This window comes from Hipposideros armiger, unplaced genomic scaffold (genome assembly GCF_001890085.2).
Source record: "Hipposideros armiger isolate ML-2016 unplaced genomic scaffold, ASM189008v1 scaffold_435, whole genome shotgun sequence".
Classification (NCBI taxonomy): Eukaryota; Metazoa; Chordata; class Mammalia; order Chiroptera; family Hipposideridae; genus Hipposideros; species Hipposideros armiger.
This window is the reverse complement of record NW_017731785.1, coordinates 783,984-801,896: the sequence shown is the minus strand read 5'-3', so window position 1 is coordinate 801,896 and position 17,913 is coordinate 783,984. Positions and strand designations below refer to the sequence as shown.

The 17,913-nt window shown below is 34.5% G+C and overlaps 1 protein-coding gene across 32 annotated transcripts in view; it reads right to left on the bottom strand.

The window, feature by feature from the left end:
* Positions 1 to 17,913, bottom strand: part of NRXN1 (neurexin 1) — a 1,140,616-nt gene that overhangs the window by 616,304 nt on the left and 506,399 nt on the right. For all 32 annotated transcript variants that reach the window (XR_002126503.1, XM_019665155.1, XM_019665157.1 and 29 more), the window contains one exon: positions 2,369 to 2,807. Coding sequence is in view for 31 of the 32 variants with exons in the window: in XM_019665155.1 (XP_019520700.1) it covers positions 2,369 to 2,807 (439 nt within the window). In the remaining variant the exon portion in view is untranslated. The remainder of the gene's footprint in view (positions 1 to 2,368; positions 2,808 to 17,913) is intronic.

Below are 17,913 nucleotides of genomic sequence, written 5' to 3'. Positions count from 1 at the left end.
TATAAATATCAAATCACTATGTGGTACACCTGAAACTAATATAATATTGTATTATCAACTACAATTTAAAACTATATTTAAAAAAAAAAGACTGGAAAAAAATATCCAGGTACAAATCATCATTATCAAGTAAAAGAGCAGGTGGTTATATTTTCCTTTCTATATTCTTTTGCATTTACTAAAATTTTGATATGAACCAGGTATTTCTTCGTATAGTTAAAAAATACCTCATTTCTAAGTGAATGTAATACAACTGATCTGAAGTGTGGTATTTTTTACCCCTATGAACTTCCAAAAAGATGTCCACTTAATCTAATTAGTTATGTTTAAATTGTAATAAAGTCTGATTAAAAACATATATATATTCTTAAAGGCCAATTTTGAAATTTTATTCTAGATGAATTTTAAGTCAAACTATAATATCCAGAAGTTAATGTTTAAAATGCAAGATTAGTTCATGTTCCAATCCTCTTAAGTCTTCTGTTTGAAAGTTCCGAAGTAGCAAATTAACTGCTAACTCTGGTAGAAATAGACTGAGGGGGGCCAAAGGAGGCACTCTATTGCTATATTTCTGTATTCCAATCAATGTACTCTTCTCAGTTTAAATCAGAAAAACAAAGAAGAACCCAATTCCTAATGGAATCAGTATAATACAGCAGGCAAAAAAAAAAAAAAGTCTACTCTCAATCATCTAAGACATCTAAGACACTGGAGAAAATTGATAACACAGTACAGATTGTACAGAATGGTAACTAATCGTCTGTGGACTTCTTTGGGAAAATGAAAAAAACAGGGAGACCAAGTTTCCAGAGAAAAAGGAAATCAGGAACTCAGTCTCTGAGATAACTAGGGGTCAGAGCAATGGGTTCCGGCCTTCCTTCAATTCTCCTCCCTCATCCCCAACTCCCTCTTAATTTTCATAGATTCCATTTCTTTACTTTATCAGGCAAAAAAGATATTTCTAGGAAGGTTAACATAATCTTCCTGACTGATAAACAGGAAAACAAGGCATAAACAGTGAAATAGGAAACTGTTCCCAGGAGTAAACAGATAACAAAGGAGTCTATGAAAGGAGGGTGTGAGGAGAGTTCAGCCCCAGGACTTGAGCATGACCTTTCCATAGATTATTGGATCTGAAAGAAGCACTGAGTGTCATCTGATCTGTGGTTTCCAGATTTGGCTGGTCATCAAGTCCCCTGGAAATCTTTGTAAACATACAGAGTCCTAGATCCCATCACTGTTGATCCCCCTTTATTGAGTCTGGGATCCAGTGAATATTGGGTCATTCCTAATATGTTTAACACGGGAAAACATTCGGGCCCATGCACACACACAAAAAAGCCTTGGGCATGCTTTCATTGCTTTTAGCGGAAAATCCAGAGTGGATGGTATAATATATATGCAAATGAGGAAGATGTGGGAGGGAGTGGAGGAGACTAGTTAGGTTAAATTCAGTTGTCTTTTATTATAAGAACATAATTTGATTTGTAAATGAGAGGGAAAATCAGAGATGGGAGCACAGAGTGAAAAAAGTGAAAGAAATAATATGTAATTGTATACCTGAAACAAATTGCCCCTCTCTCTCCCTCTGCTTCCACAAATGCTCTTTCCTCCACGTGGATGATTCTTGCCCCCATCCAAATCTAATGCTACTCGTCTTCCTAAATCTACTTTAAAATTTCTGAGTGAATAAATGTTATTTCTTCAGACCTCCCTGTAAGTCCCATCCTTCCTCACCACATACACACACACACCTTCAGGGAAACGGTGCAGCAAAAAAACCCCAGGGGAACAAATCCCTGTTGGTGGAATTCCAAAAATCTTTCATCAGAAAGAGAAGCTATTTGGAAGGCAGCAGAGTTTGCCAGTGTCCTTGAAATCCTACTGTATTGATTAAAGTGTTTTTGATACACTACATACATCTTGGATTAAAAAAAAAATGTGCTGTATTCCACTAAGGATTTTATGTGTGGATCATTAATTTTTTTTCATATTTTATATTTGCCATTTCAGGCACCTCCACACATCCAATGATATAAGAGATCATTGGTAATACCAGAACCCTGAATTCTATCCTTTGTAAATTCAAGATAAAATTTCTTGCAAGATTTGGCAGTTGATTATCCAATAAATATTCATTTACGAAGCCATTTGAGCATTTGTGGTTTGATGCCTAAGTATGATGATTAATTAGCTCCTTCTGATTCTTATATGATACAAAACAGAAATAGTAACAGAGGAGTGTCGTTATCCTAAAGACAGAAATGCAGAAAATCTTTAACATGTCTTGGTTTTTATACCTTAGGAATGCAAAGTGTTTGATGGGGGTATTCCAGCAGATAAAAAGCATAAAAAAATGATAAATTACCTGACCGTCCATCTCTCTGGAAGTCCACATGATACCATTCTCCATCGTTCACCTTCTTCTGCAGAGCTCTGATTTTTATTGTACCTGATCCCATGTCCAGGAGGAGGTAGAGATGGCCATCTAGCATCTCAATAGCAAAGAAGTCAACCTTTATCATCTGTGGGTGCTTAGCATCTTTTTGGTGCCGTGGCTTGCCGTGGCTAAATAAGATGAGGCCATTTGGCTCTGTTGTGCGGAAGTCAAATGATATGGAGCCTGTTTTCTTTGCATTCCACTTAGGCAAAGAGATGAAAGACTCTGGGGTTTCAAAGGTGATTGGGTCCAAAGTTGCAACGTTCTCACATTTAAATGCCACTACTCCATGGATTTTCATCTTAGGGTCTCCTTGCTTGGCAAGTCGAGATAACTCCAGCCTTACATCATTATTTTTATACACGACCTGTAGGAAGAGTATAGCAGTGAGAAATTAGGCCCAGATTTTAATATTGAGAGCTTCTCATCAGCTCAGGTAACTGGCAATTAGATCATGAAAAGGCGTACAATGTTTAGTGCTGTTTGATGTGTAGGACAGATTTTTCAGCCAAATAAAATTTAAGTATCAATGGTTCCAATCTAATATCATTCAAATAATGTGTCCACACAACACACACACACACACACACACACACACACACACACACACTCTCTCACACACTGCCTGTAGTTAACTCAAATAATCTGAATAAACCTGCATGTAGCTTTTATTATTTCAAGCATGTGTAGACTTGAATATATAAAAGCTATTTGCTTTCATTAGTTAGCTATTCATTATACTTTGTTTATTAAATATGAGTATTGAGGTTTTTCAGTGTTGTCATCACTAAAGTATTTGAAATTAGATACTTTTGCAAAAGAGTCCCTTAAAATATAGGATGTATTCTATGGTCTATATATCCATGGTAAAATATGTTATCTGTAAGATAATCATAAGTTGCCTCCAGTTATTCAACCATAATGATTTCTTTAAAAGCTCCTAGAAACCCATGTGGTGGAATATGGTGAATCTTGTCATTACTCAAACTGAAAATGAGCTGTGGTTCCATCTTCTGAAGGCAGCCACGTAGTAATATTAGCAAAGTACAAATGTATGTCAGTACTGGGAGGCTCAGCTAAGGGCTCAGAAGAAGGAGCACACCAAGGGAGAAAGAGAAAGGTCAGGCTCTTCGTCTTCTTGTTTCTTCACACAAGATGGTGCGAGCAAGTTCTTGTGACCTTCTGGGTCCGTAGAGNTTTTTTTTTCTGCATGGATAAGATAAACATATATAACAGAACTATTACAGTTGTTCTGATCTAGCTTTCCAAAATGTAGCAATCCAAAGTTGGTGGCAAATTATTCATTTAAACTCCCTTAAAGAGACTTTGGAATGGCAAAAGGCAATTATATCTTGCTTAGAACTGCATTCTTGTTATTATAATTATTTGCAAAGTTATAATTCATAAATTATTATAATAATTTTGATTTTAACACATCAGTGAATCTGGTCTTATGTCACAAAATTACATTTATTAGTTGGAGGACAGAATTACAACTACAGAGAGAAATAAAGTCAGGAAGAACAGTGACTTAGCACACTCATTCTTTTCCAATAACCGTGAGGCCCTGGTAGAGTTTCTTGCAGTAAAATACCAGGAGTGGGTGGCCAGTCCATCAAAGAGATTTGGAGGACTGGACAAAGGACCCTCAGTGTGGGAGAAAGCAAAGTGCTCTCCGACCCCACTTTAATGTGGTTCTCTACAAAAGGCGATGCCAGTTGCCCGAAGACACACAGCTAGGGAGTGTGGCGCCAGTAACTTGTGGACAAGACAGAATCTGAAAGTCTGTCTCCAGAGCCAGGAAAAGATTATATAATATTTTTTTGTTTTTCTTTCCATGGGATTCTTTTCATGGTAGTTAAGCTCCCTTCCTTCAGCAATGGAAACTGTAGGGCTCTACTAAGCCTCCATGATGTGAGATTTTAAGATCTGGATAAATAATTTGTGATCATTGCACTCAAGTTGTATGGCTCTCCCTTCTTCCCCTGGCTCTTGGCCTTTACTTCTCAATCACGCCTCCGCCTGAGAACCCTCACAGGAAACAGGGGAAGCTGGTACAGAAGACGGCCGATGCTGTTGCTTTTAGCCCCCGTGATGAAAAGGTTTTGCAAAATAGACTTGTTCCTGACAAGTTGTATAAAAATATGTTCAGTAATTTTAATATTATTTGAAGGCAATTCATTGTATGATATATAGGTATACACACAGGGTGTCAAAAAATGTATACACATTTTAAGAAAGAAAAAAAACCTGTTATTAAAATTGTAATATAATGAATGACGTTAGCATTCCTTCGATTAAGGCCATCTTTTGAGCGAACACCATACTAGACATTGCTACCGAATTCAATTCAACTTCTAAAAGTAATACATAGATAACATCTCTTAAAATGTGTACATTTTTTTGGAACCCCTGGCATATATATGTGAATATGGTTATGGATACGGCTATGGGTATGGATATAGATTCAAACAGTGCTAGGTTTGAATTCCTATTCTGCTACTTAACCAGTTACACTGCCTAGGGTAAGTTCTTTAGCCTCTCTGAAAGAGTTTAACTCTATCAAATTAGGTTATTAATACTTACTTTGTAGTATCATTTAAGCACATACAGTACTAAGTGCTTGGTCTTGGACATTGGGTAAAGAGTAGCTGTTATCATTACTATCATGGTCTTAAACGTGTAAGATCATAAATGTTTAAGAGGGGAGTGCTTGTCATTTAAGTAAATAAGTGATTAGTTCTCTGAAAAGCAAAGAAGCATTCTGTGAAGTAATTAATCACCTTCAAATCATGTTTACATGAATACTCCCCAAATTTCATAACTCTATTTCTTGTTTCCCATGAACTCTACATTTTGAAAGATTTCATCACTAAACACATAGTGTTTATGAAGAGATACTTAATTAGATCATTTTAAATTCATCAAAGGCATCTAAATGACAAAATGAGATAGCCTGAGTTGACAGAATGATAGACTGATGCAAATACTTATTTTATGTAGTTTGTGCTAAGAGTTGCTAAGTATGTAGACTATGCCAGTTTTGTTGCAACACTGAGCATATATATAACTGTTCTGCATTTCTAATTTCAAGGACCCTGAAAAGTATACAGACTGCATGTTGAGAATTGCTACTTTTCAACTATGACTGCTGAGCACTGGGGTATTTTCTCCTAATGCGTTCCTTAATTATTTCCTTTGGAAAGTCCCAAGTGCTTCAAATGTCAGATGGGTTGTGCCTTTTGCCAACGGTTGCTTAGTTAACTGTTTATTTAATGAATGGGATTTCATGTGCAGCTAAATTTCTCATGGCACACGTTAGGAAATTCTTGGCAGTGTTTAAATTGGAGAACTGAGAAACATATTGGCTCTATGGAAGTTCAATCAACTCCCAGGCAGGAGCAGGGCCTTTGCCAAGGAAAATTCGCTAAAATAAAAGGTACGGACTAAACCATCCCATAATCCAATGCAAGCTGACTTTGGTGTGCAGGATTAAATGAATGCTGGATTCGGGTATCTCTGGTAGCCATGCATGGAAGAGGGGCACGCTTTACAATTTCAGGAGAGAAATGCGGAAAGTGGGCTCCGTGTTAGGGAGGAGGACAGGATACTGAAATGTATCAATTGCTTAGAAAACTCAATTAGCTGCTAAGAAAAAATAAAATGAAGTGTTATGTGAATTTCTCACGTTTCTTCCTTATGGAGATCAGTCTAAACCTACGTTTTTAAGTGATTAAAAGATATAATGTTTACTTATTTCAATTAANACAACCAAAACTACCACTACAGCCAGTTCAGATTTATGACTGTTTATTTTGCGTCAGGCTCTGTTTCCAAACATATGTATCTGTGTTTACTCCTCACAGGCATGCTAGGAAATAGGCGACGTTACCCTATTTATCAATAAACACGTGGAGGCTCAGAGCTCACTGAACGTCTTGCGTCATGATGGTGTCTAATACTCTGTTTGAACATCTAACAATGTTAACTTCAAACATTTTCTCAGTGTCTCAGCAGGAAATGTCTCTTGGTTTTTAACAGCAATTCTAAGTAGCAGATTCACCATCAAACAGCTATTTGCCACCAGGATGACCTTGTTATAAGTTATATGGATTATTCCAGAAGCTAGTATTTTTCTTCCATTTGTCCACACTAAAATATATCTAAATGAAGCAAATATGACATTTGAGCACAGAAATTTTTCATGTACCTCTTCATTAAAAAGTCTCTTCAAGTATGGTTTGCGCAGAGGGGCTTATTTCTCTGTTTATAGTTTTTAAACAGGTACGTCATTTATGATATATATATATATATATATGTATAGATATAGCTATAGGTATATAGATATATAGATATATAGATATATAGATATAGATATAGATATCTGTATTCTAAAATTCCATGAAGTTTAAGGATTATCTAAGGGGACTGTCATTTTAGTTTTACATTTTGTTTGTTTTAAATACATTTAATTCTTTTATCTATTAAGAAAAAAAGGAGAATATTTCAAATGGCAAAATTTAATTCTTCTTTTCTCCTACTTGTGACCTGTTCATGGATCATCTATTTATAGCAATGTGCTTATTTCAAAACACAACTAAGAGTTAGCCAGTAATTGAACAGTACAAGGGCCACCCCAACAAGGAGAAAATAAATTGCATTTGTTTTGACATGACCCAGATAAGAAACAGCTCAAAAAAGGAAACAAAGTATATTCCAACTTTAATCTCCAACATTAACTTATTTTTTATTTTGAAATTATTTTTCAATCCCCAAACTTTCAGTTTCTTCAGACAAGCACTTGTTAGGTAAGATAATGAAGAAAATGCAATTTTAATCACTCCCCTGTATATATGCCCAGTCCCACAGAAGAACTTGGGACACTGACAATAAACGGGTTTAATTTATCTTGAATGTTTGCTATTGGCATACATATTGGTAATGTGTAAACAATATCTAGACACACATAAACACACACACAAAGTTTATACATTACTCAATGTAAATGTGTTCATATGTAATATGTCAAACCTGCTATCATTATGCCTAGAAAAAATATACACATGTATTAAATTAAAAAATTCTTAGTTAAGACACACAGATGGTCTTACTCATTTGCAATGAAAAACATCTTGGCCTAAAAACAAATTGTACCACTTATAGGCTTGGCACACTACAAAGGAAGGACTATAGCCAGAAAAAAAAAAAGATTATTTTATGATTTAAAGAATTACAAATTAAACAGATTTTCCTCAGCATTCCTGTCACCATGAAGAGATACATATAAAAGCAGAGAAGAGGCAATGGGGTCTTTTTGTTTTTAGTCATTGTACTCATTATCATCTGATAACCCACCCAAGATCGAGTTTCCTATTGCAATTCATTTTCTTACACTGAGACTCTAGCACAGAACCTGCTTATAGAAAAAAGGTAAAAAAAAAAAAAATGTTGAACTTAACTGGCCAAGGGACTAATACGATTTTAGCTTTTCTGAGAATGTGACACCAAAGGCATTTTCATCTATAATTTGAGCATGTCCACTTGAGGCAGATGTGTATCCAGTTGCAGGGACTTATATATTTGGGGTGGATCAGAGAAGGAATAGCAGGTAGTAAGGGAAGCGTAGGAAATGTACAAGCCCTGTACAACGTAGCACAGATCCTTCAAAATTAATAACTTACTATGGAGAAAATTCAATTTTAAGGGGAGTTATATAAGGCATTTTAAAAGTCAAGAGTTTTTTTTCTTTTTTGGGGGGATGGGGGTTCCCATAATCTAATCCTATTTCCAGATTATGTGCAGATCAAATTTTCACCTAAATTGAAACTTTCCCCACATGAAAAACTAAATAATAATAATAATAATAATAATAATAATAATAATTAAATATAATGTAAAAACAGGCTACAATAACATAATTTCTCAATAAAGGCATGAACTCATTTAATTTGAAACCAAAAATTACTTGAAATTTAAAAAGGAAAAAAATAATATTTTGTCTAAGCAATGTAGAGAAATAAGCCTTTTTGCTTAGTTCCAATTAAATATGATCAAATACACAGTATTCATAAAAAGGAGAAAGAACAAATAGAAAGTAAAAAACCCTTTTTGCCTTGTCCTTTCCTCATTCCGCCATCAGTGAACTGTCGGAAGTTACTTAGACAACCTTGGGCACCATCTGTACAAGTTATCTGTGGGAGCTAAAGGACTGTGTGCTCCCTGGGCTAACAGCTCTATTTAATGAAGCTTTCAGTATCATATGGGTTGTGACAAAAGAACTTGAGTTGCATTAAATAGGAATGTCTATTTTTCTCTCTTTAAAAGATTCAGTAATTCAATAACACTTTTGGGGAAAAAAATATTGAGAAAATGAACTACTATTGTCAGTCATGGGAGATTTGAGATGCCAGTTTAAAAAAATAATAATAAAAACTGAAAACTAGCTCAATCCTGTTATTTTCAGATGAGGAGACTAAGGCNTAACAGGTTGTAATCCAGTTTCAATAACACTCATTGAGAGGTTACTATCATAAAAATAAGGATGTTTTCCCCATAGCTCTTTATTGTCCCTTTGATAGACAATTTTAGAGTTTTCATGAGAAGAAGAAGCAATGGAAGTTGGGAAAGAAAACAAAAGGAATACAATCCAACCTTCAACTCAAATACAATCCAAGGGGAACTAGAACTTTAATTTAGCCCAAGTTTCAAGGTAAGCGGTCACATTGAGCCTAAGTATGTATCAGCTATCATCCATTGGAATGTTCTGCAAACAAACATAATAGAATGCAACAACCATGATTGAAAATCAACTATTATTTTCTTTGCATGCATTGCCAATCCATATGCATTTAGATTTTAAAAGAAAAATCTTTGTAAAAATCATGGCAAAAAAGGGGGTGGGGGGAGTGGAGAACTAATTTAAGTGAAATGGAAACAATCATTTTATATTCTGAAGATTAACAGGCTAACAACTTTATTTGAAATAATTAAATTTTACTACTGAGTCAAGTAGATATTTATATTTTAGCCTACACATGGGTAAATGCCCTCAAATACACACATTTCTGATAAGGGATTTGAATCCTACCTTCCTTAATGATATTATTATTAACATGAATCAAAGAACATTTTCACCCAAGCAAAAGACTCACCACAGAATCACTAAATTCATTTAAGTCCATTTAACGCCCACATATGAGCATAGTGAAATTTCAATATTAAGATTCCCAAATGCCTATTTTATTATAATTGAGTTATGAAGGCAGTAAGTTATGAAAAAAATATAAAATGAATATTTAAACCTTGTTCATTGATAATTAAAGGCAACTGAATAGTTGCCATAGTTGCATAAATCAACAGCAAATGAGAATTTTCCAAAGGCTGCAGTATGACCACATGGAAATGAATTTTTAAGAGGAAACAAAACTCTGGGTATATTATTGGTTGATGCCTCTATCATTTTCTAGGGACTACAAATATTGATCTGTTCTCTTTGGAATAGCTTGACTATTTCATATAGTCTACCTTCTTCCACTACAAATTACATTTCAAGTTTCTGGTAAATTAATCACATGTTTTATGTAAACATTGATGTCTTTCAGCTGTAAAAATTTGTAGATGGTAGTCATAGTTGGGGGCTTATTTGGATCAGTGCTTCATGCTTCAATTTTTAAGAATCCAGGGAAAAACTATCGAAAACAGTACTTAGTCATAAAAATGGAAATCAACTTTACAATTTGGTCTGGTATTTCTAACCTTTACAATTAGTTTCCACTATTTTTTCACCCAATTTTTCTTCGCTATTTCACTTCCAGAAGATTAGCTTACAGGGTGAGAAGAAACATGAAGTGAAGGTGAGATTTAAAATAACTTAATTGGGTTTCAAGTTTTAAATTACTGCACAAGTTTAAATGACAGGGAAATAAGGGGGTAGAAAATAGTGTGCTGTAGTGGGAAATGCTTTTGCCTGGCCAGGGGAAACCAATTTTCGTGTTTTAGCTCTGCAACTAACTAGCTGGCGAGCTGAGCCAAATAAGACATTCATTAGGCCTCAGTGTGGCTCTTGTGCAAAATAAAGGAATTGTCTGAATGGTCACTGAGGTTCCTTTTTCAATAAAAATTTTGAAGTCACTGCTTAAAATAATGTTTTGCTTAAATGACACTTTTATCTATTTTGATTCACCTCTCATTGCAGAAGCGAATTAGACCCCACAAACCTACAAATGTACTTGTCAAATTCATATTCCGTTAACAACTTCAAACTCAGTTAGTTAAAAGGCATAACATAAGTGACAAAAGCAGAACAAACCATTGACTATATGGTATAATGCAAACTATACAATTCCTATAAAATTGATAGTAAAAAAAATAAAATAATAATAATAATAATAAGCCATAATATTAACAATGGGAGTTTTGGAGTAGTGGCTTTATGAGTGGATAGTTCCTTCCTTCCTTCTTTGCTCTCTCCCTCCCTTCCATTTTAATTTTCTGTATCTTTAAAAGAAAAAAGAAAAATGTCATGTATTAAATTTATAATAGGCACTGAAATAAACTTTAAAAATTAAAATATACCCTTAATATTGTTTTCTGCTTATTACTGTGTATTTTCTGGTTACTTGAATTCACCCATGAGACAAGAATTTCAGGAATTAAACCAATACATGAAGAAATTAATCTCGGGACAAAATGTAAAATTTTGAGAATATCTAGCAAGAAGCAAGAGTGAAGGGGAAGGGCACCTTGTATATTACAGAGTATAAACTGAAACAACCCATTAGTAAAATAACCTGTCATTATCTTTCAAAATTGAAAATTCAATTAACTCAGCAATTCCATTTCTCAGGATCTCTGCTACAGAAATTCTGACCAATATGTATGAAGATATAAAATGAAGACTTCTTTTATGAATTAGTTTAAAACAGTGAAATTTTTTAAATTAAAAGGTAAATGTCCATCAATAGAGAAATGACTAAGTAAATACAAATAAATATGTTCAAACTAAGGGATATACCGTATTTCCCCATGTATAAGACGCTCTCATGTATAAGATGTACCTTAATTTTGGGGCTCGAAATTTCAAAAAAAATGTATTACACAAAATTATTGAACTCACGTTTTATTCATCATAAAATTCATACAACTCCTCATCAATTGTGGGAAATGCAAGTAAAAAAACCTACAACCACTGTATAAGATGCACCCAGTTTTTAGACCCCAAATTTTTCAAAAAAGTGTGTGTCTTATACATGGGGAAATACAGTATATAATATCATTACAAAAAATGGCATAGAGAAAGTTTTCAGTCATCCAATAACTGTTGAAAAATGATTTTGTTTATGTAAAAAATAACCTTTACATTTATTTTATATGTATAAATGTATTTATAGATATGTTGATGCCTAGAAAAATACGTGGGAAGTTTTCAACACCAAATTATTTTAGTGGTTACCTATGAGGAAGGGAGTGAATTGATGAGGGATATGTGAGACAAAGGAAAACTTTTCATTTATGTACTTTTTGAGTTGCCTGAACATTTTCACCAATAGCACAACATTTATATGTTACATACCTGCCATGCATTAAGAACATGCACAGATACAAAGAAACATACACACTGATAGCAACATATGTATACATGAATTTTAAAAATGATCACACACGATGGTAGAAAGTAGTGAATATCAATCAGCTGATACATTTTGTAGGAAGGTCCACAGACTTCCACTCAGCACTGCACAGAGAGGGTCACTGCAGCTGGGTGCTGTCTGATAAAGAACAGCCTATTTCCCGAGGGCCCAGGGTCTGCCTGGCAAGCCCAGAAGGGAGATTTGGTAGATTTAGAGAGCCAGGTTCCATCTCTCAGGGCTTGACCTATCTGTACCAAGCCCACAAGACTGATGTATAAGACAAGAATGCCTATTAATTAATTCTCTATGAGCAATTAACTGATCACAGCATACCGGATGCTTGCTATGGTAGCTCTGTCGATATGAGATCCTGATTTATAATACAAATACTTCTTTATTCATTTATGATGGGAAATAAAATTGTTACAGGAACCCAAATATGNTCTCTTTATTAGGTAGACACAGAGATATTAGCTCTAAATTAATCCACTATAAGGAAACATTTAGAAATTAAGCACACTCATATAATTGGTATTTTATACTTGATTTGTGCAAGCTAAGTAAGTCACATCATTCCAATGCCTGTCCTCATGTTTTAGTTTACCTTTATCTTGAAGAAGGATTATGGTAAAGAATACTATATCCCTTATTCTTTGAACAAATATGTCTAATGGTTTAACAAGCATCTATTGACAATAAAAGAAGAGAAAATGAACTTAAGCAATAACAAAAAGGAATTAGATTAAATCTTAAGCATACTTTCTTTAAAAAGAGAAAGAGCTATTAAGCCTTGGGGAAGTTGATTTAGAATAGCCTTTCTTCGGTGATCTTTAGAAGGGGAGAAAATGCTTTCCATGGATGATTTCCAAGTATTATAATCTCTCCCCATGATTTTCAACTACCCCAATATTTTTTTGTTTTAATTTTTGTTTTTTTTGTTGTTATTGTTGTTTTTTCCATTTTCCTGGTGAATTATATTTTAATATTTGGAGAATATTTTGACATAGATGTTGATTAGGAATTAGTTATTTGTCTGACTCAAATGATGCAGATGATAACTCTGATCATTGCTAACACAGTGCCTGTGCAACAAAACCATAGAAATTCAATTGGATGTTTCACACATGAGCAAATGGGTACAAGGGTGGATATACATTGCTGTTTAAGTCCTACATCAGCTACCAAAAATTTGAAGGATATGCATTTAGGGCAAATCTAGATGGGGACTTCAGTGAGAAGTTTATAATGTCATGAATGAATTGGGTGCCCTGGTGATAGAGAGGTTCAGGGTAAAGGAGAAGTAGGAATTCCTTTGATCATATTACTTAGGATTAGCTGTGCACCACCTCTCCCCCCAAAAAAAGAAAATTAATCTTCACCAGAACCTATGTTTTATGCAGGCAGTGACCTTGTTCACTATAGCTCAGCACCAAGGTCAATGCAAGGTACACGGTAGACAATAAATATTTGCTGGGAGTTGAATAAAATGTTTCCCTCACTTTTTTTTTAAAACCTCATCCCCAGATTACAGACTATTATCAGTAACAACATTTATAAATATAGTTAAAATATAACGGAATGTGTATTGTGAACCAATCTCATAACCTAGTTACTATTTCAGCCTTTTTTCCTAGGAAAATGTAGAAACTTCAGTGCATGTTCAGTTATAAATGGCAAGCTGGCCTATGTATTAGAAAACTTCACCTTCAAACTCATTTTGTGGAGTATAAATTACTTTTAGAGTGAAAAACACCTGAGTTAAAAATTCTCCAGAGATAGAATCATTTTCCTAGAAGAACTGTCTTGAGAAGCACAATGTATTTTTTTTTTTTTCCTTTTCATTTTGTATTCTTTGAAAGGCAACGCTAGAAGACAGAAAAGCAATTTTGGATAGGCAGTCTGATAGCTCTCAGCTCTACACTATTACTTCATCTGACCCAGATTTCATAATCAACCTGCTTTTCTAAAGTTAGACTTACCTTAAAATGATCTGAATATAGTTCAATTATAATAATGAGTAGCCAGTGAGCATTCTAAATCTTCTAAAAAGTCACATGTAAGCTCTTTTTGCTTCTATCTTTTTTTCTTTCATATATCTTTTTTCTTATTTATATCAAAAGTTGTAATTTATGTAATGGTTTAAACATTCAACAAATCTCTATATACTCTATCATCTTAACAATTGGTGATGATATTAATGCATACTAATTTGGGTCTGTTATAGAATAAAGATGATTTTTTTTTGAAGAGTAATTCAAAATATTAAATTTTGCTTTCCTGCTTCATGAGCTTATATTACAAGCCCCAAAGGGATAGAAACATATAAAAGAGGCCTTAGGTTTTCCTGTCATGTATTTGCCTTGCTGTTTTAGGGTTTTTTGTTTGTTTTGCTTTAGCTGTCGTATAATTTTCACACATTGCTATGATGATATTTTCCCTTTCTCCAACATTTGTTAGAATTTTTTAAATGCCCCTCACATTTAAATACCAAAGAATAGGAGTAATACATTTGTGTGTTTGGTCTTGAAATTTGAAGTAGACAATCACTGGGTACTTTACATGATCTTGATAATAATCCTAAAAAGGCAGGGGAAATAAACAGTGTAAACAATAGAAGTTTGATAGTCTGGATACGACTTAGTGTTAATCACAAAGCTATTCCCTAAATCAAGTTGCCTAACCTCTCTATGACTAATTTTCTTAATTTCTAAAACAGACACCTAAAAAGGAAAGCCATGTCAAATCCATTAATCCTTGAGCTCCCCACCCCCTCAATCTGTGTGATTTAGGGCAGAGGTCAAGGATGCCCTATTGTTCCCTATCTTTTCTCTGGATTTTTCCAGTTGTGGTTTTGATGCTGGGCTATTGCTCTGTATTCTGATATACATCAAAACACTAACCCACTAGTAAAGAGAATGTTCACTACATGTTAGGTTTTAGATACACAGACACGCCTCAAGGTTTGTACAGATGGTATTGAGAAACTGGTAGCTGATAGATAAAGCTCCACAGGAAGTGAAAGTGTGTTAAATAAGTAGATCAACAGGAAAATACTTGTCAGAGAATGCTTCTTTTTTATTACAATATATGTTTCCATTTAGAAATTGTAATGAGGCTCTTGAATTAATTAATTAATTAACATCCATTGATCAAGGTTGTTCATACTTTACAAGAGTGTGCAGGGGGTGGGAATGAGCTNAAAAAAAAAAGACTGGCAATGTGCTGTAAAAATACTTGAGAGGATACCCTTGACTGAGCCAAAAAGCTTAACACAAATTTAAACAATATTCATGCCCCAAGAAAACAGTCATTAACCTCATCCTAGTTTTAACACAATTCACACTTTAGCTACATACATGGGCAGCTGATTTGTGTTGAATTTGGGAGCAAAAGAGAAGGAAAGGGTAACCCTGGAAAGGGAGGATGGGGCTGGTAAGGAAATGTAAGTCGTGCAAAGTTTGCAGAGTAATGATCCTCTTCAATCAAATTTAGTAACTCAGCAGCAACTTAGGGGGTTTGTCCCGTAAGGAGTTAAGCTATCCATGGAGGACATCCATCTTTTGTGGCACTCAAGGCATACAGTCTGGTCCACAAAATCATGCCTGTACTTTGCCTCTCCTTTGCCAATCTAGGCCCCTCCTTTGCCAGTTTATCCAGTTTAGGCTCTGAAAAGGCCATACATGGCTCCGCCCACTTGGTTTCCTGTGTCACTGGTCATAGGCTAAGCAGGCAATGGAAGTGGCTGCATTGTACAGAGAGAACAGCTGTGGCCGAATAGTATCAATCAAAGCGTGGGATTTTAAAGTGCCTCTCTCTTTCCTGCGTCACAGACTAAAAGAAGGGACATATAACCCATTATAATTAATTGTGCTGAAAATGAAGTGCTAGAAAAGTATTCAAACGAGGGTTCTGTTTCTCATCAAATGAGGGGCTCATATACCTACCTTTTAGTGAACAAAGACTGAAGGGCAAATCATCAAAAAGATGGACATCTTGGTGACTGCTTTCCCTGTCACTAGTCTGCTTACTGAGGCGGTATATCCCTGTCCTCAGAAAGAAGTGGACTCCTCCCCTCGTGATTAATTTTCCTCCTATCTCCATGTTTGCTAAATGATATAGGAATCTCACCAAAAAGCAGGAAAAGCAGTCCTGTTCTCAGAAAAACGTGTCATTTCTGTGCCAGGCTTACCACAGTACTCTAACAATTGTTTAACTTCCCCACTTTTTTTTTTTTACTTCTGGGCTTGGAGGATGTGGCTGTATTGTTAAAAGAAAGAAGTACAGCACCTATTATCCTATGTTGTGTAAACTGCTCTCAGGAAGTAGTGTTTAATTCCTTTAAAAAGTTACATTTACAACTAAAAAGAGTGCTATTACTCTTCAGCCAAGATGGTTCAGAGTACTATGGCCTTGCTGTAACTCTTCAAATATAAGAATGATGCTGCTATTTATAGGCTATTAGGGGTGGCTGTTCCTGAGCCATTCACATGTTCTTATTCTTTAATTTTTTTATAACAAATATTTATTGAGCTACTGCTATTGCACAATAAAGTACCAGGATCTGGGGATATAAGTATAAGTAAGAAACTGCCTCTCATACATGGGTTTCCATTATAAACTGTTTGGGGAATATTAAAATGAAAATCAGTCTATCCATCAAATACAGTTTTAACCCTGACCATGACTTTTATTCTTACTCACTTTAGTATGGTCAATAACAGAGAAAATAACTCTGATGCCTGGGCTCCCTCTACTTTAATAACAGAAAAAATGGGGCTCATTAAATGTTTTTAAATGTCAGCTAAGGAGTATACCAGACAAATCAATAAATATGACCTTCCTTGTCCATGAGTCAGAAAGCAGCCCATATTGCCATGTTTTCATAGCAGTATCATTCCCCTCACATTATATGAAGAGTAATTTTCATGTAGCCTCTGAATATAAATGATGTGAAAAATGAGTAAAATGCGTTGTCTTGAAATTCTGTGTTTCTTAGTTTTAACTGAGCTATAAATCTTGTTATCTTACCAGCCTAACTAAAAAATGTCCTTTAAGTAAAATAAAAGCTAGTATAGTTATTCATTCAATCTTTAAAAGGCTGTTTTATACCAAACCAATGTAGTGTGCAAATATAGAATTTAATTAAAATACTATATATAAAATACTAATAGCTGCAGTTATTAAAATTACATTAAATTCCCTTGAGCTTGGCCAACATAATATGAGCGCTCTCTCTCTTTCTCTCTCTCTCTCTTTTAATTTAGTTAAAGGCAAAATTTGCTTTAGTGAGTAACCTTTGCTTTTTTATTGTTTGTTCCAATTCAGTAATCTGAAATTGTAATCACATAAAAGTACTTTACCATCAAAACACCACCAAGCATACTGACATGATCTTTCCATTGGATTCCAACAAAAATCTCATGTTTAATTTGTTTGCTTTCTTAACACTCTCTTAAAGCATCTGTCTCGTCTTCCCATCCAGCACTGAACTCTGTAAAGTAGATATTCTCCTCTTTGACCTTTTCCCAACGAGTATATAAACAGGACAGTTAATAAATTATTTGTAATTTAGATGAATTAAAGAGCCTAAACAGAAAAAAGGAGATTTTTATTCAGCTTGAGGATTAAGGTAGTTATCTGATCCTGACTGTAATAGGTTATCCAAGGAACCTGAAGTAACTAACTAGATTGCATCACCACCTAAGACTAGAGTCAAATCATTACTAGACTGATCATGGTGATCAGTTTGTAAGGCATATAAATATCAAATCACTATGTGGTACACCTGAAACTAATATAATATTGTATTATCAACTACAATTTAAAACTATATTTAAAAAAAAA